This window comes from Agelaius tricolor, unplaced genomic scaffold (assembly GCF_023055355.1).
Source record: "Agelaius tricolor isolate 1412-34295 unplaced genomic scaffold, bAgeTri1.0.p SCAF_14, whole genome shotgun sequence".
Taxonomy (NCBI): Eukaryota; Metazoa; Chordata; class Aves; order Passeriformes; family Icteridae; genus Agelaius; species Agelaius tricolor.
The window spans coordinates 2,345,447-2,363,623 of NW_027269274.1; the positions used below are offsets into that span (position 1 = coordinate 2,345,447).

The 18,177-nt window shown below is 44.5% G+C and overlaps 1 protein-coding gene across 4 annotated transcripts in view; it reads right to left on the reverse strand.

Moving 5' to 3' along the window:
• LOC139595745 (contactin-6-like) overlaps window positions 1-18,177 on the reverse strand; it is a 131,987-nt gene that overhangs the window by 21,611 nt on the left and 92,199 nt on the right. For all 4 annotated transcript variants that reach the window (XM_071439318.1, XM_071439316.1, XM_071439317.1 and 1 more), the window contains 2 exons: window positions 14,801-14,930; window positions 13,683-13,833 (listed from right to left, as the gene is read on the reverse strand). In XM_071439318.1, the coding sequence (XP_071295419.1) occupies window positions 13,683-13,833; window positions 14,801-14,930 (281 nt within the window). The remainder of the gene's footprint in view (window positions 1-13,682; window positions 13,834-14,800; window positions 14,931-18,177) is intronic.

Consider the following 18,177-nt stretch of genomic DNA (forward strand, 5'->3'; position numbering starts at 1 on the left):
TCTCAGGATATTCCACAATCCTGTGATCCCAGGAGCTGGGCTGGTGTCACAGCTGTGCACCAACACAGCAGCCCTGGGTCCTCTCCCTCACACACTGTGACTGTTCCAAAGGCAGCTTTGAACATGAAGAAACATTTCCAAGTATTTCCCTTCTGCCTCTGCAATATTTTTTTGCATTAATGATGCTTTTCTTCCCATCAGCTTGCACCAGCCCCCAGAAAAACTGCTGGTGATAAAATAGGGGATGCAATGGAGTGGCTGGGTAACATATGGTGTTCATCAAACAGCATCCAAAGAGATTCCAGTGTGAATCAGCAAATGCTCAGAAATTGGGCACCTGAATAATAATTCATAACAAGCCACCTCAGTGTCTTTCTCTCCATCAAATATTGATGACCTGTTACTTTTACTGCAGTTGTACCTAAAAGCTCTTAGGTGCAAATTAAAATCCAGAAGTGGCATAAAGCAAAAAAAATTTAAAAAGACAATCTCCAAGCCCAAAAGCTCCAATGTAGGTAAATACACAGGAAAAAACAGACAGTAAAATACAGAATAGCAAAGGGGAGAAGCTTTGAAAGCTCCATCTTAGCCCCTGTGGATTCTGGTTACAGCTTTTCCACTGAAGTTTGGTCATGCCTCAGATTTTTCATCCCTGTATTCTTCATGATGAATTGAGACCTCGATAATTCCCATCTCTCTCATTTAGCCACTAAGAGGGGTTTGTACCCACTCAGGAGCTGACAGTGTCACGTTTGATCTGAAGAAATGCTGCTCTGAAACAATATTTCAATGGCTGGGCAGGCTGAGGATGGAATGGCTCTTTTAATGGATCAAAAAGGAGCTTAGCAGAGAGAAAATCTGCAAAATAAAAGCTCCTGAGTTGTTTGAAACAGGTCACGCTACCTAACAACAATTAGAGCGAGGAGTAAATAAAACACTCAGGCAGAATTTGTGTAACAGCACAAAGAACTCCAGAGTAATTAGTTTAGTGGGGAAAGGAATGACAAAAAAATGTTTTAAAAAGTGAGAAATTTCCAGCTGTCCTGAGGTCTGTGTCAGGAGAGGGGTGGGAAGACAGAACACAGCAGAAAATCAAGATGCTGCATTTCAAATGGAAGAAAAACAACAGCAGCCTCTGAAACGCTGCCCCGGGTGCCAAGAACAGCAAAGTTGCCCTAAACTCCCTCAGAGCCACGACTGAGTGCCCTGGGTGGGTTCAGAGGGGCTGCACTTTGCCCTCTCCCATTTCTCCCCCAAATCAGGGAGCTGTGATGCACAAGGCTGTGGGAATATTGTCTTTAATGGGCTTTGGATCAAGCTCTGACAAATGGTTTAAAAAGAAGCTGTGAAAGGCACGTCTCACCTGCTGGAAACCATTCCTTTTCACAACATTTGAGGCTGTGTGAAGGCTATAGATAATAATTCTTAGCAGCTGCATCACAAGACAAGGTAATTCCAAGTGCTGTGACGAGACAGAAAAGTTTAACTTGTCCAACACAATGCAAGGACAATATTTTGTCTGCCAGGAAAACTGGACTTCTCTCAATAAGTAAATAAGTGCCTGTCAAAGGCCCAAAAACACAAGATGTGAAGAAGATCTGATAAATGCAGAGCTGTGAAAGAAGGAGGAGAAGGAAGAACTCAGGGCCCAGCTGAGTTCATAAATCTCTGAGGCACCAAGGGATTGCTTAAGCCCAGCCTAACTCTGAGCTGGCATTGCTGATTACAAAATCCTTGAATCCTGATCAGTCCTGCTTTCTCCTGTGCTCCTGCCTGGTGCTACCTCTGGGTGAGCAGCTTAATTAAACCAAGCAAAAGAAGAGATGGAAATCCAGTTCTGACTATTTGTGCAAAGTTCCTGCACACAGGGTGAGTTGGGAATGCAAAGAAATATTATTCCATATAGAATTGTGAAATGGTTTGGGTTGCAAGGGACCTTAAAGATCATCCAGCTCATGGGCAGGGACACCTCCCACTGTCCCAGCCCCGTCCAGCCTGGCCTTGGGCAGTGCCAGGGAACCAGGGGCAGCCCCAGCTGCTCTGGGCACCTGTGCCAGCATTTTGTCACCAGCAATGTAAAGTATTTCTTCCTCATTCCTAATCTAACCTGACCCTCTTTTACTTTAAACCCATCAGATATAAATATTGAAATTCCCCTCTGAGTGATTCCATCAGGAGATGAGCACCATGTGCAGGCAGGGAAAACAAACAGCTTCCCCAGGATCTGCTGCAGCCAGAGCTCCGTGTGATGTTCAAAAAGAAGAGTTTGCAAAGTTTGTGCAGAAGCCAGAGGCTGTGGGGAAGAGGTGAGAGCTCATTAAAATTGTCACACATACTTTTTAAGTAAAGAACTTGAGAAATCAAGCAGGGATGATAGGTACAGCTTTTAATTAACCAGGCCAAACAAACCATCTCCGAGCGTGTTGTCTTATGTGAACAAAAGGTTGTTGATGGCTATTTGCTTTGATCTTAAGAGCATGAAAGAATAATATGTATTTAACAAGGCTGAAGGAAGAAATAAAATCTGAGAAAAGAAAGAGGTGTCAAGTCATTAGATTTAAAAGTGCAGCAGGGGTAGCTTTGTGCAGTGCTGCATTGTTCAGCCAATCTGTTTTTGGGAGAGGGGGATGTTAATTCATGGATATGAAATGCATGGATTCAAACAGCAAAGGGCTTTGAAATCCCCATCAAAATCTTGAGCTGGATCCGTGTAAAACTGGGTGGATTCTGCAGCTCTCAGCACTGCCAGAAGGGCAGCTCTCCCTTCAAGGATGTAATTCTTTTCCAAATAAAGTAACCCTGATACTTTGTACAGATTCCCTCTCCTTGTCTCCTGTCTGCTCTCACATCTGACACCTCCCAGCATTATTGAAGCCTCATCACGGCACTGTGCTGATAAAAAGAGAGGAATCTGGATCTGATGAAATCAGAGGCAAAGTAATTTTTATTATCTGAGAAATCCTATTTGAAGCCATGTCTGCTCAGCCTCCCTTTGCTGCTCAGGAGCAAACCCCCTCTTTATTTCCAGGCTGTGCAAAGATATATTGTTTATAAATTTCTCCAGACATGCTGCCAGACACTGAGACAATATCTGACTCCTCTAATTTTACCAAGATTGAGGAGCAGGAGAGGCTGCATTAAAAAACTACAAAGGGAAGTGAGTGAGGGGCAGAAAGATGAGCACAACTCCCCAACGACTCGGAATTAGCAGTGATTTATGCAGATGGAAATGTGAGCAAAGTTTGGCTGAGTGAATGACTTGTCCCTGCTGCTGACAGCCCTGGTATTTTTGAAAAGGTCCCACTGAATCCCATCTGAGATCTGACTGTCTGTATCATATGTTAATGATCTTTGTACCTGTTTATTCTATTCTGAGCATAATTTGTATGCTAATAGTGTTGCCATTTAATAAACTGCGCTTAAAAGATTTTCCTTATCTGCATGCTGATATAAATGAGCTTCAGGGTTGACTGACAATTAACTGGAAATCAAATAAATGTCATTATAATCTTTTAACTATTTGGATCAAAACAAAATTACACAATCCAGCTGAATAGTCTTATTAAAATATTGTAGAAAATAATATTATTAGAAATTATTAAACGTGACGCTAGAACTCTTCCATCCTATTTCTTAAAATTCTCCCCTCTTCCTAAAAATAGAATTATTTTTGCATCAAATCCCTGCAATTGGGATCACAAATATTTATTTATGTAAATATATACAGCCCTCTGAACTGAGCTGTACTCCATACAGATTCCAGAGAAAACACAGGATTTTCAGGAGCTGCTTCTGCCTTTAACATAAAATAGCAAAAATTGTTTTGCCCTGTCTGCAACACACTCAAGGATTAAATGTGAGGCAGATGTTCCTCTGTGATGGCCAAAGAAAAAAAGTGACAAAAGCACCCAAATGTGCCCAAATGTCTTGTAGTGACACATCCCAGAGCTGGCAGCCAGGGAATACTTGGCAACAGCACCTCTGTGTGTATGGGAAAGAAAAGCAGAAAAGGAACAGAATTGCCAAATAAAACAGCTGCCAATTTCTTTATCTTCCAAGTTCTGCTGGTTTTATGAAATCTTTGTAACTCCACTACATCAGACAAAAGCTCTTCCAGTGCAGGATGGGATGGCCACACTGCCACTATTCTAATCCCACCATTAATCATCATTTTTATGATCCAGGCACTATCAGGAGCTCTGACTCAGCCCTTCACACAACTAAATTCACTCCAGATGTAAAACTAAGCCCTTAATATGGGATTTTAGTAGAATTTAAGCAGTACAGAAGGGCCTGAATTGCCCTCTGCGTGGGAGTTTCACTCACTTGCAGGAAGCTGCTTCCCTCTCCTTGTCAGAACACATTTCAGGAGCACAAAACCATAAAACCCGCTGGTAACCTTAAAGAATTCTGTCCAGACAACAAGCAGCTGACACCAGCATGGCCCTGCTTGGATTTCAGAGACCCTGGAATAGAATCAGAGACCAGAAACCCCCAAAACAGAATCAGAGGATGCCAGGATGGTTTGGAGTGGAAGGGACCTTAAAGCCCATCCCATTCCACCCCTGCCATGGGCAGGGACACGTTCCCCTACCCCAGGGTGCTCCAAACCCCATCCAGCCAGGTCCATCACCTCTAATTTCTTAGGCCTGTTAGTTGGGCTCCCCCTGGACCTGCAGGAAACCTGGGATAATCCTCCCTGGGCTGGTGAATTTAAGCCCAATTTGAGTGACAATGATGGGGATAGAGTGTGGTTCACTGGAGCCCCAGACCCACATCCTTGCACAGAAAGTTTCTGTCTTTTTGATGTGTTAGTCACATTCTGTCACTTGTGTGTGTCCCTCCAGCTTTTCCTTTCCTTTTCCAGAGTTCTCTTTCAGTGAAAATCTGGGAAGATGTTTAACTCTTGTGGAAAAGAAGCAATGAAAGAGCAACCCTTGTTTGTCTCCCAAAATCCCAAACCAGAGCTGTTTGTGGCCTCCTACAGATCCTTCAAGGTGCTTTTCAACAGTGCTCTCACTACATGACCCTTCCCGCTCCAAATGGCCCCAGAAATTCCTCCCTGGAAGATTCTTTGTCCATCATGCCTGTCCCTGTGCCCACCACGTTGTCCTGTGCAGGGCCAGCAGCTGGGCTTTGATGCTCCTCAAGGATCCCTCCCAACCTGGGACATTCTGCATTAATCAATGTCCTGTATGTCACCTCCCCAACACACCTTGATCTCTTCCCTCCAATGTCACACTTTCTTTTAGAACTCTGGGAATCACAATCCTTGATTTGGTGCCTGTGCAGCAGATCTGGTGCATTTTTTCCCAAATCCGGGGCATGTTTTCCAAATTTGGTGCATGCTTTCAAAATTTGGTGCAGGTTCTCCAAATTTGGTGCGTGCTTTCCAAATTTGGTGCAGGTTTTCCAAATTTGGAGCCTGTTTTCCATATTTGGTGCATGCTTTCCAAATTTGGTGCAGGTTTTCCAAATATGGTGCATGTTTTCCAAATTTGGAGCATGCTTTCCAAATCTGGTGCAGGTTTTCCAAATCTGGTGCATATTTTCCATCCCACACTGGCATTTTGGATGCTGCAGCAATACCATCAGCAGCAACAATGTGCATTGCAGCAGAACTTGGATTGGAAGAGAAGCACAGAAGGTAAAATTCTCTCATTATTTTTTTTTTCCTGCAAACTCCTAATTAGGAACCTTGATTCCCAGCCTGCTCAGTGGAAAAGAAAAAAATCCAATGAGATTATCTGGTTTTGGATGGAATCCTGAACATCCATCAGAAAATGTGCATGCAGCAGGGACAGGACATGAGCTGGAAGGGGGAGAGGGAACAGCACTGACAGTCACTGGGGGTTGGATTATTGCAATTCCTTGTGACAGGGAAGAGTAACAGATTTCCTGGGACACCTCAGCATGCAGGACAGCCCCTTGGAAAGGCTCCCCTTAACAAGGCTGCTGTAACATGAGAGGGAACCATTTCAAGTTGCATTAGAGAGGTGTCCTGCAGAGGGGAACTGTAATAAATCCTCTTTTTCACGTGAGAGCATCTGCTTCATTTACTCCCTCCACGCTCCCATTACCTGGTGTGCTAAACACTGGCACTGAGCACTCAGCAGTACAGGGTGAAATTAGGTTTGTTGGCCTGTTCCCTTGTGGAACTCTCCAAGAAGAGAGAAAAGAAAGGAAAAACCCTTTTCTCCTGTCTTCCCCTGCACCAGTATCTTCTGGCTGCTGCCTGGGTCAGGTAGCAATGGGGGTCCCCTCCTGCCTCCTCGTTACTCTGCAGTGCCTTGACTTCAAATGGAAACAGAACAGAGGGAGAAGAAAGGGGAGAAACAAAGAGAAATAAGATAAAGAAGGAAAAATAAAGTATTTCTTTTTTTTCTTCCCATCACCCGTGCTCGTTCTTCCTTCTCTCCTTATCTCCCTCCTCATCTTTCAGTCAAATTTTCCATTCCCCTGCCTTCGCTCTCAGCGTGGGGAACAAGAACAAAATAACCAGAAAGATGGAGAAGAAGGAAAGGCTGAAGGCACTTCAGGAGAGTTTGGGGTGTTTTCTGACAAGCCTTTGGTTGTAAAACTTCTCTTCTGCCAAAGTCGCCAGTTCTGGTGATTCCTGTGGCTGCTGCCATGAGTGATTTCCTCCCAGATCCAGTGGCACTGGAAAATGCCTACAACCAACACCAAAACCAGACAAACCCCAAAAACCACACAAACTTCCCTGCTGAGAGCAAATAAATCCTCAGTAAATGCATTGGAACTGCCTCTCCCAGTTCTCTGCAATTCCCTTCTCTTTTCTGTCTGAAACCAGGACCACTGTGGTGCCAGCACTGGATATTTTTAGCTAGAAAATACTTCCTGCAGCTCTCAGCATTCCCTGGGGAATGGTGTGATGGTGGGGTTTGTCTGGTTAGCACCAAATGTGCTGTGACACTGGGGTTTCAGAGATAAAAAACACCTCTAAACAGCAACCCTGGGTTTTGTAGGAGTTTTCATGTCTTAAAGAGTAACTTCAGACCAAACAGTGGAAACAGGCAGGTAAAATCTGTGCTTTTGATTCCTGTCAATCTGTTTGTAAGCAAGGAATGGAGCTGAAGTGATTCATCAAATTTAGCAGAGGTGGAATCAATCCCATTGGTTCTCCAGGCAAAAGTGGGATTTCATCAACAGATAAGCTTAATTTGTATTCGTGTTGACTTTCAGCAGTGGCGTCTGAGATAGCTGGAATTGCTCTGATTGCTGGTGCCCACACTTCAAGTGCTCTATTTAAATACTAAAATAGGAAATGAACTTCTTTACAAGCACACAGACACTGATAAGATAGAAGGGTTAAGGCATCTCATCAAAGCTATGCAAAACTCCTCGTGGTGGAGAAGCAAGGAGGATAAAAACAGAGACACACTTAATCCAGGCTTCAAAAACCAGACTTAAAAACTAAAATAATAGTAAAATTAATATCCCAGTGCTATTCACCCAACTGCATTGCTGTAGAAAGCTGGGAATAGAACAGTAAGTTCTGGAATATCATAAGAAAAATAGATTTTATATGAAACTGGGCACCTGCATGCAAATATCTGGGGTACTTTTTGTGCAAGCAGTGGGTGAGGAAAGCAGGGTGGCTTGTGGCACTAAGCAGCCTGGCTCCTCTTTGCCTGTGCCACTCATCTGCTTTGACTTCAAGGCAGTTGTGGGTTTTTTCAGACACTGTGGATGGATTTCATTCCCTCAGCTTTGCTCATCTAAGTTTGGTGTCTCATTTGAGAGGGAGGCACCTGCCAAGAACAAGTAAATAACTCCCTTAGGCTGCATATTGACTTCAGCTAAAGAATAGTCAAGTGCCATCAATCTCCTCCTTTGTTAGCAGACTAGTGCAAATTTTAGAATTTTCTATCCATTTGGTCTTGATTCCTCCCCAAGCAGATTTTTTTTTTTTGTTTATTTTTAAGGATAACAGATATTCTGAAGCTAAACCAACAGCATTGACATTCTGGTAATTGAAATGTTTCCCTGAAGTTTGCTGAACTGTCCTGACACATTTCTGCTCAAATTGGCTGGAGCTGAAATGCTGCTTCACAGACAATGCATTTTGTGTTTGATCAGGGCATTGAGTGAGGACTTCTCCTGTTTACCAATAATCACAGCACAAGGTGAGCTGGGAGGGACCCACAAGGATCAGAATCCAACCCCAAAATCCCACCCTGGGCACCCCTGGGAGGGTTTTCCTAAATCCCCTGGAGTTCTGGGGCTGTGCCCATTCCCTGGGGAGCCTGGGCAGTGCCAGCACCCTCTGAAGGAAGAACCTTTCCTAAAAATCCAACCTAAACCTGCCCTAACACAGCTCCAGCCATTCCCTGCCCCAGAGAACAGAGGTTGGAGCTGCCCCTCAGGAGGAGCTGCAGACTTTTTAACTCCCTGTTTGTCTAATTCTAATTTTCCTAATTCTAATTGGTCTAATTCCAATTTGTCTCATTCCACAGACACAAAACAATCTTTTTTTCCGAAATAACAAAAAAAGAAAAAAAAAAAGTTTAAATGTGTTAAAAAGCTCCTGATTTTGGAATCTGGCTGTGAGCAGTGGAGGAGCAGAAGGAAAGCACAAGCAAGGGGTGGCCCAGAGGGTGGTGGGAGAACAGATCCTAAGGAAAGCTGCTGGGTCCTGGCTGTCCCCTGGCAGCAGGAGAACCCCTGGGCCTGGGCTCCAAGGGGCAGCTCCAGGAACTCAGCAATTCCCAGATAATTCAGGAACTCAGCAATTCCCAGATACTCTCCAGGAACTCAGCAATTCCCAGAGACTCCAGGAATTCAGCAATTCCCAGATAATCCAGGAACTCAGCAATTCCAAGATATACCAAGAACTCAGCAATTCCCAGATACACCAAGAACTCAGCAATTCCCAGGTACGCCAGAAATTCAGCAATTCCCAGACACACCAAGAACTCAGCAATTCCCAGGTACTCCAGGAACTCAGCAATTCCCAGGTACTCCAGGAACTCAGCAATTCCCAGATACACCAAGAACTCAGCAATTCCCAGATACTCTCCAGGAACTCAGCAATTCCCAGATATTCCAGGAACTCAGCAATTCCCAGATACTCTCCAGGAACTCAGCAATTCCCAGAGACTCCAGGAACTCAGCAATTCCCAGATAATTCCCCCACCCATCACAGCATCTGCTCCACTCACTTTCCATGGAATTTATTAAATGCAGCTTCCCACCTCATTGTTTTCCCATGTTTCCTCAGATTAATGGCCATAACCTGAGCGTAAAACACCAAAACCAAGAGGGCCACAGGACACAGCATTCACCACCTATTTATGGCAGAGGATCCATTCCCATCCCTCACAGAGCTGGGACTGAGCTGTGTCCTACAAGCAAGACTTGGAGCCAACAAGTATTGAGCATATTTTATGATCTCTAAATGCACTTCTTGCCCAGGCCCCCAAAAACAATTTAAATTATGAATATTTGCTTATTACTGATTATTAATGCATGGAAAGTGCTGTATATGACTAATGCATTCTTCCAGCCTACCTCATTTCTCAGTTTTCCCTCAGCTCTCCTCATTGAAATTCCGAGTGAAGTGAGTCCCATATGTTTCCATGCATTCACTGCAGGGCTTGGGGATGCTCAGCCCAGGCTGGGGGAATAGCACCTCTCTCTGGCAAACCAAAACCAGGCCCAATTTCCCTCCATCAAAATGCTTCCATCAAAAGGAATTTTTGTAAAATAAGTTTGCCATGAGAGTCCCAGATCTGAATTCACTGAAGGCACGAAGGCAGATGTTTGTGATGAGATCGGTGTCTAGACTTGGAAATTTGTTTTATTTAATATATGAATTGTTCCTTTCTTCTGTTTCCTCAGTTGGATACGAGGGGATAGAAGCGAGGAGAGAGCTGAAGAAAACTCCTGTTGCATGCACTGAGGATGTGACACACATGAAAATAGCTGAGATCTGTGTCAGACTCCACGGGAAGGGAGTTTGGAGCACAAAGCTTGGCTTTTGTTGTGTTTCCTTGCTACACTGAGCTCAAACCCCCAGCACACGCCAGGAAAAGTTCTTTATTCCAAAAGGCCAAGCAGCTGTCCCTTACAGAAGTGGCATTGCTCCCCAAACCCCATTTCTGCAGATTTTGACCCAAAGAAGGAGGATAATTGCCCAAGAGAGCACCTGAAGCTGAACTGGTGGATATCACATGAGGAGGGAGCAGGGAAAACCAGCCAGGAGGAGCCAGGTGTGGGATTTCCCTTGGATTCCTGCAGCTGATAACCTGGAATTCCCTCTCCCAGGTGCCAACACCGTGGACCATGGATAGATCCCATTACTCAGGGCCTGACCCCTGCCAATAACAGTGGAATGGAGTTACTGCTGAAAATTTGGAAGGGAAACTCAATGGAGAGGGCTAGGAACAATAAGCAGATCTGGTACTGGTATGTTCAGGCTTTATTTCACCATCTAACGTTAAAAAAAAAAATTATTTTGGCATTTTCTGCAGGACTTACATGTGTGCTTCAAGTGCAATGAAGTGTTTTACAGAAATGAGAGCAGACAAGCTGCTGAAGAGCTGAGCAATGGAGCCACAAAAAGGATGGGAAAGACAAGTGGGGCTGGAGAAAACTCTGCCCTGAAGAGGGGACTGAGGGCTGAGGGCCTTCACTGCTGAACCCCAGCAAGAAATGCAGAAAATTATCCTTCAAAAAATTCTAAGGTATTTTTTAGAGAGCAGGGGCCCAAATACTGCAGCTTTGGAAACTTGAAAATGAGCTCAAGAACTCAGAAGAAACCTAATTAAAAAGATTTCATTGTGGATCTATTAATATGGAAAATCTAATAATTAGTACTCCTATTTAGCACACTTCTCTTTACACACTTACAAACTGAATTTAATGTAATCTCCTGTGATATCAAGAGTTCAGCTGATCAGGGAGAATGGTTACCACATATTCAGGACTATCAGGAATAAACTATTATCAGGAGTGAAAGGAAAAAGATGAAAATGAAGGAATATTCTTCCCCCTTTGGGTGGAATAGGTCTGGTTTCACTATTTCTTTAACAAAAGATTAAATTTGTCTAAATAATTTAAAAGCAGCTGCATGATCTGACTTTTTTAAGAATGAGCCCATCACAGTTTGGCTGCCAGAACTGGAAGGGATTGGGTTTTCCTTTTTTTAGCAACTATAACCCTACCAAATATTTTAAAAAAGGCCAATAAAAGAGCCCATAAAGGTTATAATTGCAGCACAATAAAATGGGAGCAGAAATAGGCTTTGTCAGGGTTTAATCATATCTGTGGAGAAAGGCAGACCATGTTCCCTCTTTTTATGTGTAATTCCAGCACTTTAATTAGCCATGTACTTTACAGCCATACAAACCCTTATTTCATTTTGTTTTCTGTCAGGGAGATCTCTGGACTAACACTGTACTCCTGATTTATTTCCCATCCTTTTTAAACCATGGCATTAGCCAGTTTGTCATTTAATAATCAAACAGCCTCATAAATCCCACTTTGCACCAGTGGCCACACTGGCAATAATGTGCATGCAGAGAGTTTAAACTCTGTCTCCTTTGTAAATCCTGCTCCTGTTATTTGCTCCTGCCCAGCAGCAGGAGCCTTCTGGGAAACTCAGAAATTACAGTGTGCTCAGAATTCTTGTTAGTAAATTAATACAGGAGCACAAGTAAATACTGTAAGGAGTGTGTAAATATTTCTTTTATCAGTAAATCAGGTGGGGAATATCAGAGCAGTGGAACCTCAAGATCCAGACTTAGTTCAGCCTCTGGAATGGGCAATACAATCAAAATACAATCAGAAGACAAATAAAGATTTGTTTAAACACTGGTTAGAAAAGTGTTTTTCATCGTGAGAGGTTAAAATGAAAATGAAATGGCCAATACTAAAGGAGAGAAAAGCCATTGGAAAGTTCTCTGTGGCCATGGGATGGATTGCTCACCCAAATTTCTCTGTTCCACTGCCAGCACCTGTAAAATTCTCAGATTTGCACCTTCTTTCATAAACACTCCTGTGATTTATCTCTATTGTACATCCCTGCAGCGTGGCATAGGGAAACAATTCTCTGTGCCACAGTTTGGGATAATGTTTTAGAGAATTATCATCATTTCAAGTCTGATGTGACCCAAAGTAACCTCGCTGAGCAAGTGGTCCTGTGTGAAAATCTGGTGCTCAGCTGCCAGAGCTTCATGAATTACTGATTATAGATTTCAAAGGCTGACAACAGAAGGTGACAAGAGAGGGTTGCTGTTATATTTGTGAGCTGAAAGAGATGCTGAGAAGGACTCTCAGACATTCTCAGCACTTCTGAAGACACTGCTGCCCATTTCATCCATCTGTCTCCATTTGTGTATGGAAATAGCCTCAGGCCTGTATGTTGCATACAATATCCCTCAGTTCTGTCAGTAAGATCCTTGGATTTTAACATTCCCCCATTTAATTGTCATTAGTGTGGAATTATAGAATTATGGAGAAGCCTGAGCTGGAAGGGCTCAGAAGGATCACAGAGTCCAACTCCATGGGGATTGTCCACCCCAACAACCCCACCCTGGGCTATCAGTTTCTCTGGATCTGGATTGAAGGGACTAGAGATGGTGGTTCATGTTTGGACTCAGGTGTTTGTTATTTCTTATCAGTAAGACAGAAGTTTTACCAGTTTTATCAGTAAAACAGAAGAACATCCATGAGTTCGGCAGCTTTTCATTAGAAGGCACAAAATGGCCAACAATCTCTTGTCACAAGGTCTTAAAAGACTAAACTATCCAATTAAGAACTGACATCTGGATTATTTTCCCGTTTAACCCAAAGAGCCCCCAATGCAGACTTTTCTGCCCAATTACAGAATTCCACCCAATCCATGGAGAAGAAGGCAGAAGCAGCATGAAGAAGAAACCCAGGACAACGCCCTGTGCCCTCCATCTTGCTTCCATCCACAACATACTAAAAATCCCAAAACCTCAATTTCTCACCAAGTGATCCACCTACACTGCTCTCTATAACCTATTTCACACTTTTGTGGGTTCCAGTCTATCTTGAAGTCTGGGAAACTTTCTCCATGAGTGAGGGTCAGAGTCAGTGCTGCCCTGGGCTTCAGGGCACCCCAGAGCAGACACAGAAATATTCCCTGTGCCCTGGGTTTCCACCCTGTGCCTGAGGGCACTGAAATACAATAATGGAGATGCTTGCTGGCAGCTCAGCAATAAGGAATCAGCCCTGACCAAAGCCCACCTGACCCAAGGCAGTTGGTGAGGCCGTGTCACTGCTGGGCCAGCAGCTCAGTCCTGCCTGAAAGGAGCGACAGGCCGGGGAGGCCAGGGCTTATTGTACAGCCTGTGGAGCTGCACAGCAATTCTGCCCCAGCCTGGGGCACATCCCACCTCCCTGGCTGTCTCCTGGTGAAGCTGATTCCCTCCAGCCCGTGGCTGGCCATGGATTAAGGGATGCTGAGCACAGATGTACACACAAATCATCACCCACAGGGATTCACTCCGGCCCCGAGCTCACCCTGCTTTGCACCCACAGAGCTCCAGGGACACCCTGAACACAAAGAGGCCTCTGGCATTTCCATCAACGAGCTGCCAAGAGCAATCCTGAGCCAGCTGGGCTTCAATCAGCTTTAAATGATGTCAAAACTGAGGAAATTCAGAGGCCCAGTCGCTGGTTGCTGCCCGTACCTTTTGCTGTGGCGCAGAACCTCCGCGCCCTTTCTCCAGGAAACAGCAGCTCTGGGAGAAGCACTGGGCTTACAACTGATTGTAACTTGCCCTCCAACCTGCACAACAGACAGCTTCTTCACGGGGTTTCTGGAAAAATCCGGGGCTGCAGCTAAAGAGAGAGAAGGAAGAAGAGGTGTTACTAAAGGGACTTGCCAAATTCTGCTCTTTGAGTTCAGCCAGAAGATTCAATGATTGTTTTGGTTTTTAGATTTCTTCAAAAGTAAACCTAAATCTAACATTAAAAATGTATCTAAGTACCAAAGAATTCTGTTTCTAAAGCTGTCCGCCTAGAACTGTGTGGTCTGACAAAATTTCCTGAGGAAATCTGGAGACTGGGAGAACTGGTCTATCCATGATGGAAAACAAGATTCCCAAGCAGGATAAACCTCACACTCCTGATCCAGCCACAAATATCCATCTGCAGAGAGTATTCTGTCACAAGCACAGTTCTACTCTGCCTTTCTTTTCAGAGACCTACTCTGTTTTCTGAAAAGATGTTTATTTTTCCAGCAGCGTATGAGAAAATTCACTCGAACAAGAAGAAAACACAAGACATTGGGTACTCCTGAAGTCTGTGTTTTACCAGCTTCACTGATATTTGGCTGTTGAGCAAACTTTATATTCTGAAGTCTAGAACAGAATACTTTTACAATATATGAGCAAGTTCCATTCATGTTTGTCTCTGGTTGTCATTAATGAGATTCCTTGTTCCATGTTTCTTGTTTATGTCCATATTTGCCATATGCTCTTTGTTTATAGCTAAAACTATTTCCCCTGCTTTCTGAAATAACTTTAAAAACCTGCAGAATAACCATTAATAACTCAAACTAAGCGAGAAACAGCATTCATTAAACTGGTGTATATGTGATAATAAAAAAAGATCATACATGGATTAGATTCTTTCCCAAACAAGCCATGAAATTAAACTTAAAAAAAACACATTTCCATATGGGCGAAAGGCAAAGAAATATCAGGTTTGAACTGCCAGGTTTCATCTCCTCTTTTCTTAAATTCAATTTTTTTTCAACAAGTGTCCTTTTTACTGGTACCTGCAGATTTTAGTGACATTTACTCACCGATCACCCTCAGCTCAGCATTGGCATAAATGGTGTCATATTTATTTTCTGCCACGCACTGATAGAGGCCTGAGTCTGACAGATTCAGCATGGGGATGAGGAGAGTCCCATTTTCTATTTGAATTCTTTCCTGATAAGAGAAAAACAAGGAAAAACATTGACAAAGGTGATGAGTGAACAAATAAAAGGTTTTTTTAGTATCTCACTGATGCACCTGATCAGGACTCAGAAGCAGAAATGTTGTTTTCTTGGGAGCAGTGAGGATGGGTTCACCAGAAATGGGATGTGCACCTCTCTGTGTGGTGGTGGTTGTGTTTCCAGCCCCCTGAGCTCTTCCAGCTGTTCAGGAAATCCAGGCACATGTGGCAGCAGTGGCTTTGGGTGGGTTTGTCCAGGTTTTCCATGAGTTTCCCTGCACTGCTGAGCTGGGAATCTGTCATTATCCTTCTCCATGAAGGGGCCACAGAAGGAGTTCCCTGTAGGGATGCTCCACACTGGGGACCTGGAGCATCTTCAGGATCCTGAGAGGCAGCACCTCATCCCTGGCTGGTGGGACATCATTTCACCATCCCATCAAATAAATCTGATGGTGATAACCCCAGGTGATCAAAAAAGCTCCACAGGAGAGGCGCTCCAGTAACAGGAACATTTTGAACATCATCACACCCTGAGCCAAAGAAAAATGAGCCCCTGGAAAAGTTCCACTGAAAGCCAACACTTAAATTCCACTTGGAAAGCCCCAGGCAGCTGCTCAGAGCACAGGGAGAGCATGTGCCTCCTCCAGGCCTGCGTTTCTACACACGCCAACTTTCTTCAGCAATTCTGCTGAAATAGAGGCAGCTGCACAGTGGGTATATTTGGACCAGAGCTTGGAATTTGGTGTATTAAAAGAAGTTTTACTTGCTTTGCTTTAGAAAACAGAAAAAAAGCCTGTTTCATGCTGCAATCATAACTTAAAGCTAAATATCTTGTGATTTTACAATTACTACCCTCTGGAGACAATAATAGCTGTACTGCAAAGTGGAGCACTGAGGAGCAGAAAAAAAACCCAAACATTCCCCCAAACAGATGAGTTTGGAAGATACCCAGGGGGAATATAAATCCCATCACCAAGTGCAAGCTGGAACAGCAGATATCACGGGGAGGATGCTGCTTCTCATTTAGCCTGGCTCTCCTGCCTCTGGAGCAGGAATGGAGGAGTTTGGAGTGCACAGTTTGGGGATGCACTCCAGTGTTTGATGAACAGCCACAAGCACCTCAAAGGCATTTGTGAAGTGTTGAACATCTGTCACAGAATCCTAGAATGGCTTGAGTTGGAGGGATCTTAAAGCTTCCACCCCCTGCCATGGCAGGGACACCTCCCACTGTCCCAGGTGCTCCAGCCCCAGTGTCCAGCCTGGCCTTGGGCAGTGCCAGGGATCCAGGGGCAGCCACAGCCTCAGAACCCTCACAGGGAAGGATTTATTCGCAAAATCCCATCTAAACCCACTCTCTGGCAGTTTGAAGCCATTCCCTGTGTCCCATCACTCCATCCCCTGTCAATTGTCTCCATCTTTCAGGCCCTGCAAGGCCACCCTGAGCTCAGCCCAAAGCTTCTCCTGTGCAGGTGAACAATCCCAGCTGTGCCAGCCTTTCCTCCCAGCAGAGCTGCTCCATCCCTGGCATCATCCTGGAGCCTCCTCTGGGCTCTCTGAGCAGCTCCAGCTCCTCCCTGGGCTGGGCCAGGGCTGGGGCAGCTCTGCAGGTGGGAAATCACCTGGGATGGGCAGGACCCCCCCTTCCCAGCCCAGGGGGTTCTGGGGTCAGCACACACATCCAGGAGATGTTTTCCAACACCCCAGCTTTTCCTTGGAGCTCTCCCAACCCTGAACTGACCCAGCCCAAGCTTGTTTAGCTTGGAAATGCGATGAGAGCACAGCCTGGGGCTGCAAGGCTGGTGTGTGGCAAACTAATTAACAACATTACATTACTTAGCCTCTGATAATTTTTTCCGAGGCTCTCACTACAGATATCTTTTGCATACTTAGTTTTACCTCCAGGCTGTTTGCTATCCTCTCAATGCATTCTATTTTTACAAACACCCTTTGAATACAAAACCCCCTCTCTGAAGCAAGGCTCGTGTTCCATCCTCATCCCAAATTCCCCGCCGTTCTCTGCCGGCCCTTTTGAGCCGTGCAGACAAAGGGAAGAATAAAGCACACCATGTACAGGAGCAGGGAGGATGCTGGGGTGAGCAGCCAGGTGGTCAGGCAGAGAGCTTTGACAAAGAGGAGACAATCAGAATCAGCCCCGGGGTGAAAAGCATCTGGATGTTATTCTTCCTGGGAGAATTCCAACACACAGGGTGCTGCGACAAACTGAATATTTTATTACATCTCCCTTGTACTTTCCCCTCCAAAGTGTCCATTCTGTCCATTGAGCAATAACATCCAGCACTTTGTTGCCTGAAGAATTGCATTTACAGCACACTGTAAGTACTGTGAAAATGCTGGTTGAAAATGTGTCTGTGAGCGTTTCATTCCTCCTTATTGAAACGCTGCAATTGAAGAGTGACAGACTCTAAATATTGCTGCCTTCAAAGAGAGAGAAACAAGATAATCTCACTCAGAAAAAGGTGACAATGACTACAATGAGCAGGTTCAGAAAAATTGCAGTCCAGGTAAATTCTGGCTATTTTCCCCAGATGCAGGTTGGGTCTGTTTAGGACTGATCCAGCAGAAAATTATATGGAAGATTGGACCCCACTCCAACGACTTAAAATAAGTACAACTAAATCAAATAAATGCTGGTTCTGCAGCCCAGCAGGTGCTAATTCAGCCCATATGTTCTGGAAATTCTCCTGTATGTGCTCTTGCTAGGCAGGAATTAATCACAGAAATATTTTTTCCATCCGAGTGAAGATGCCTCACAGATGAGCCATTGTGTGCTCCAGAGATGCTGGATGGGTGCTCCATAAAATTTAAAGAAAAAACAAAAAAAAAAAGGGAAACTTGGCCTCAGCAGAATGCAAAGAGCTTCTTATGACAGAAATCCTCCATGAGGGTGCCACCAGCTGGAGGCTGGAGCATGGATGGAGCCTGGCATCCCAAGGAATGCAGGATTGTGCCTGGAAGCTGGGCTCTCAAAGGCCTGGCTGGTGAAGGATCTGAAGGTGGTTCTCAAGTGTTTGAGCTCCAAACTTCCCCTCTCCCCCTGCTCTCCAACCTCCCTTCCCACTTGGTCCTTTTAAGTGACATTTTGCACTTATCCAGCTCTCCCTTTTACCTTGACGTGGCTTTCTTTGGATTATCCTGCTACAAAGCACAGAAAATATTACCCTCAAAATTAGCTGATTTTCAGAGCTGACTGATTAATTAAGGTAAAGGATTAACTCAGCA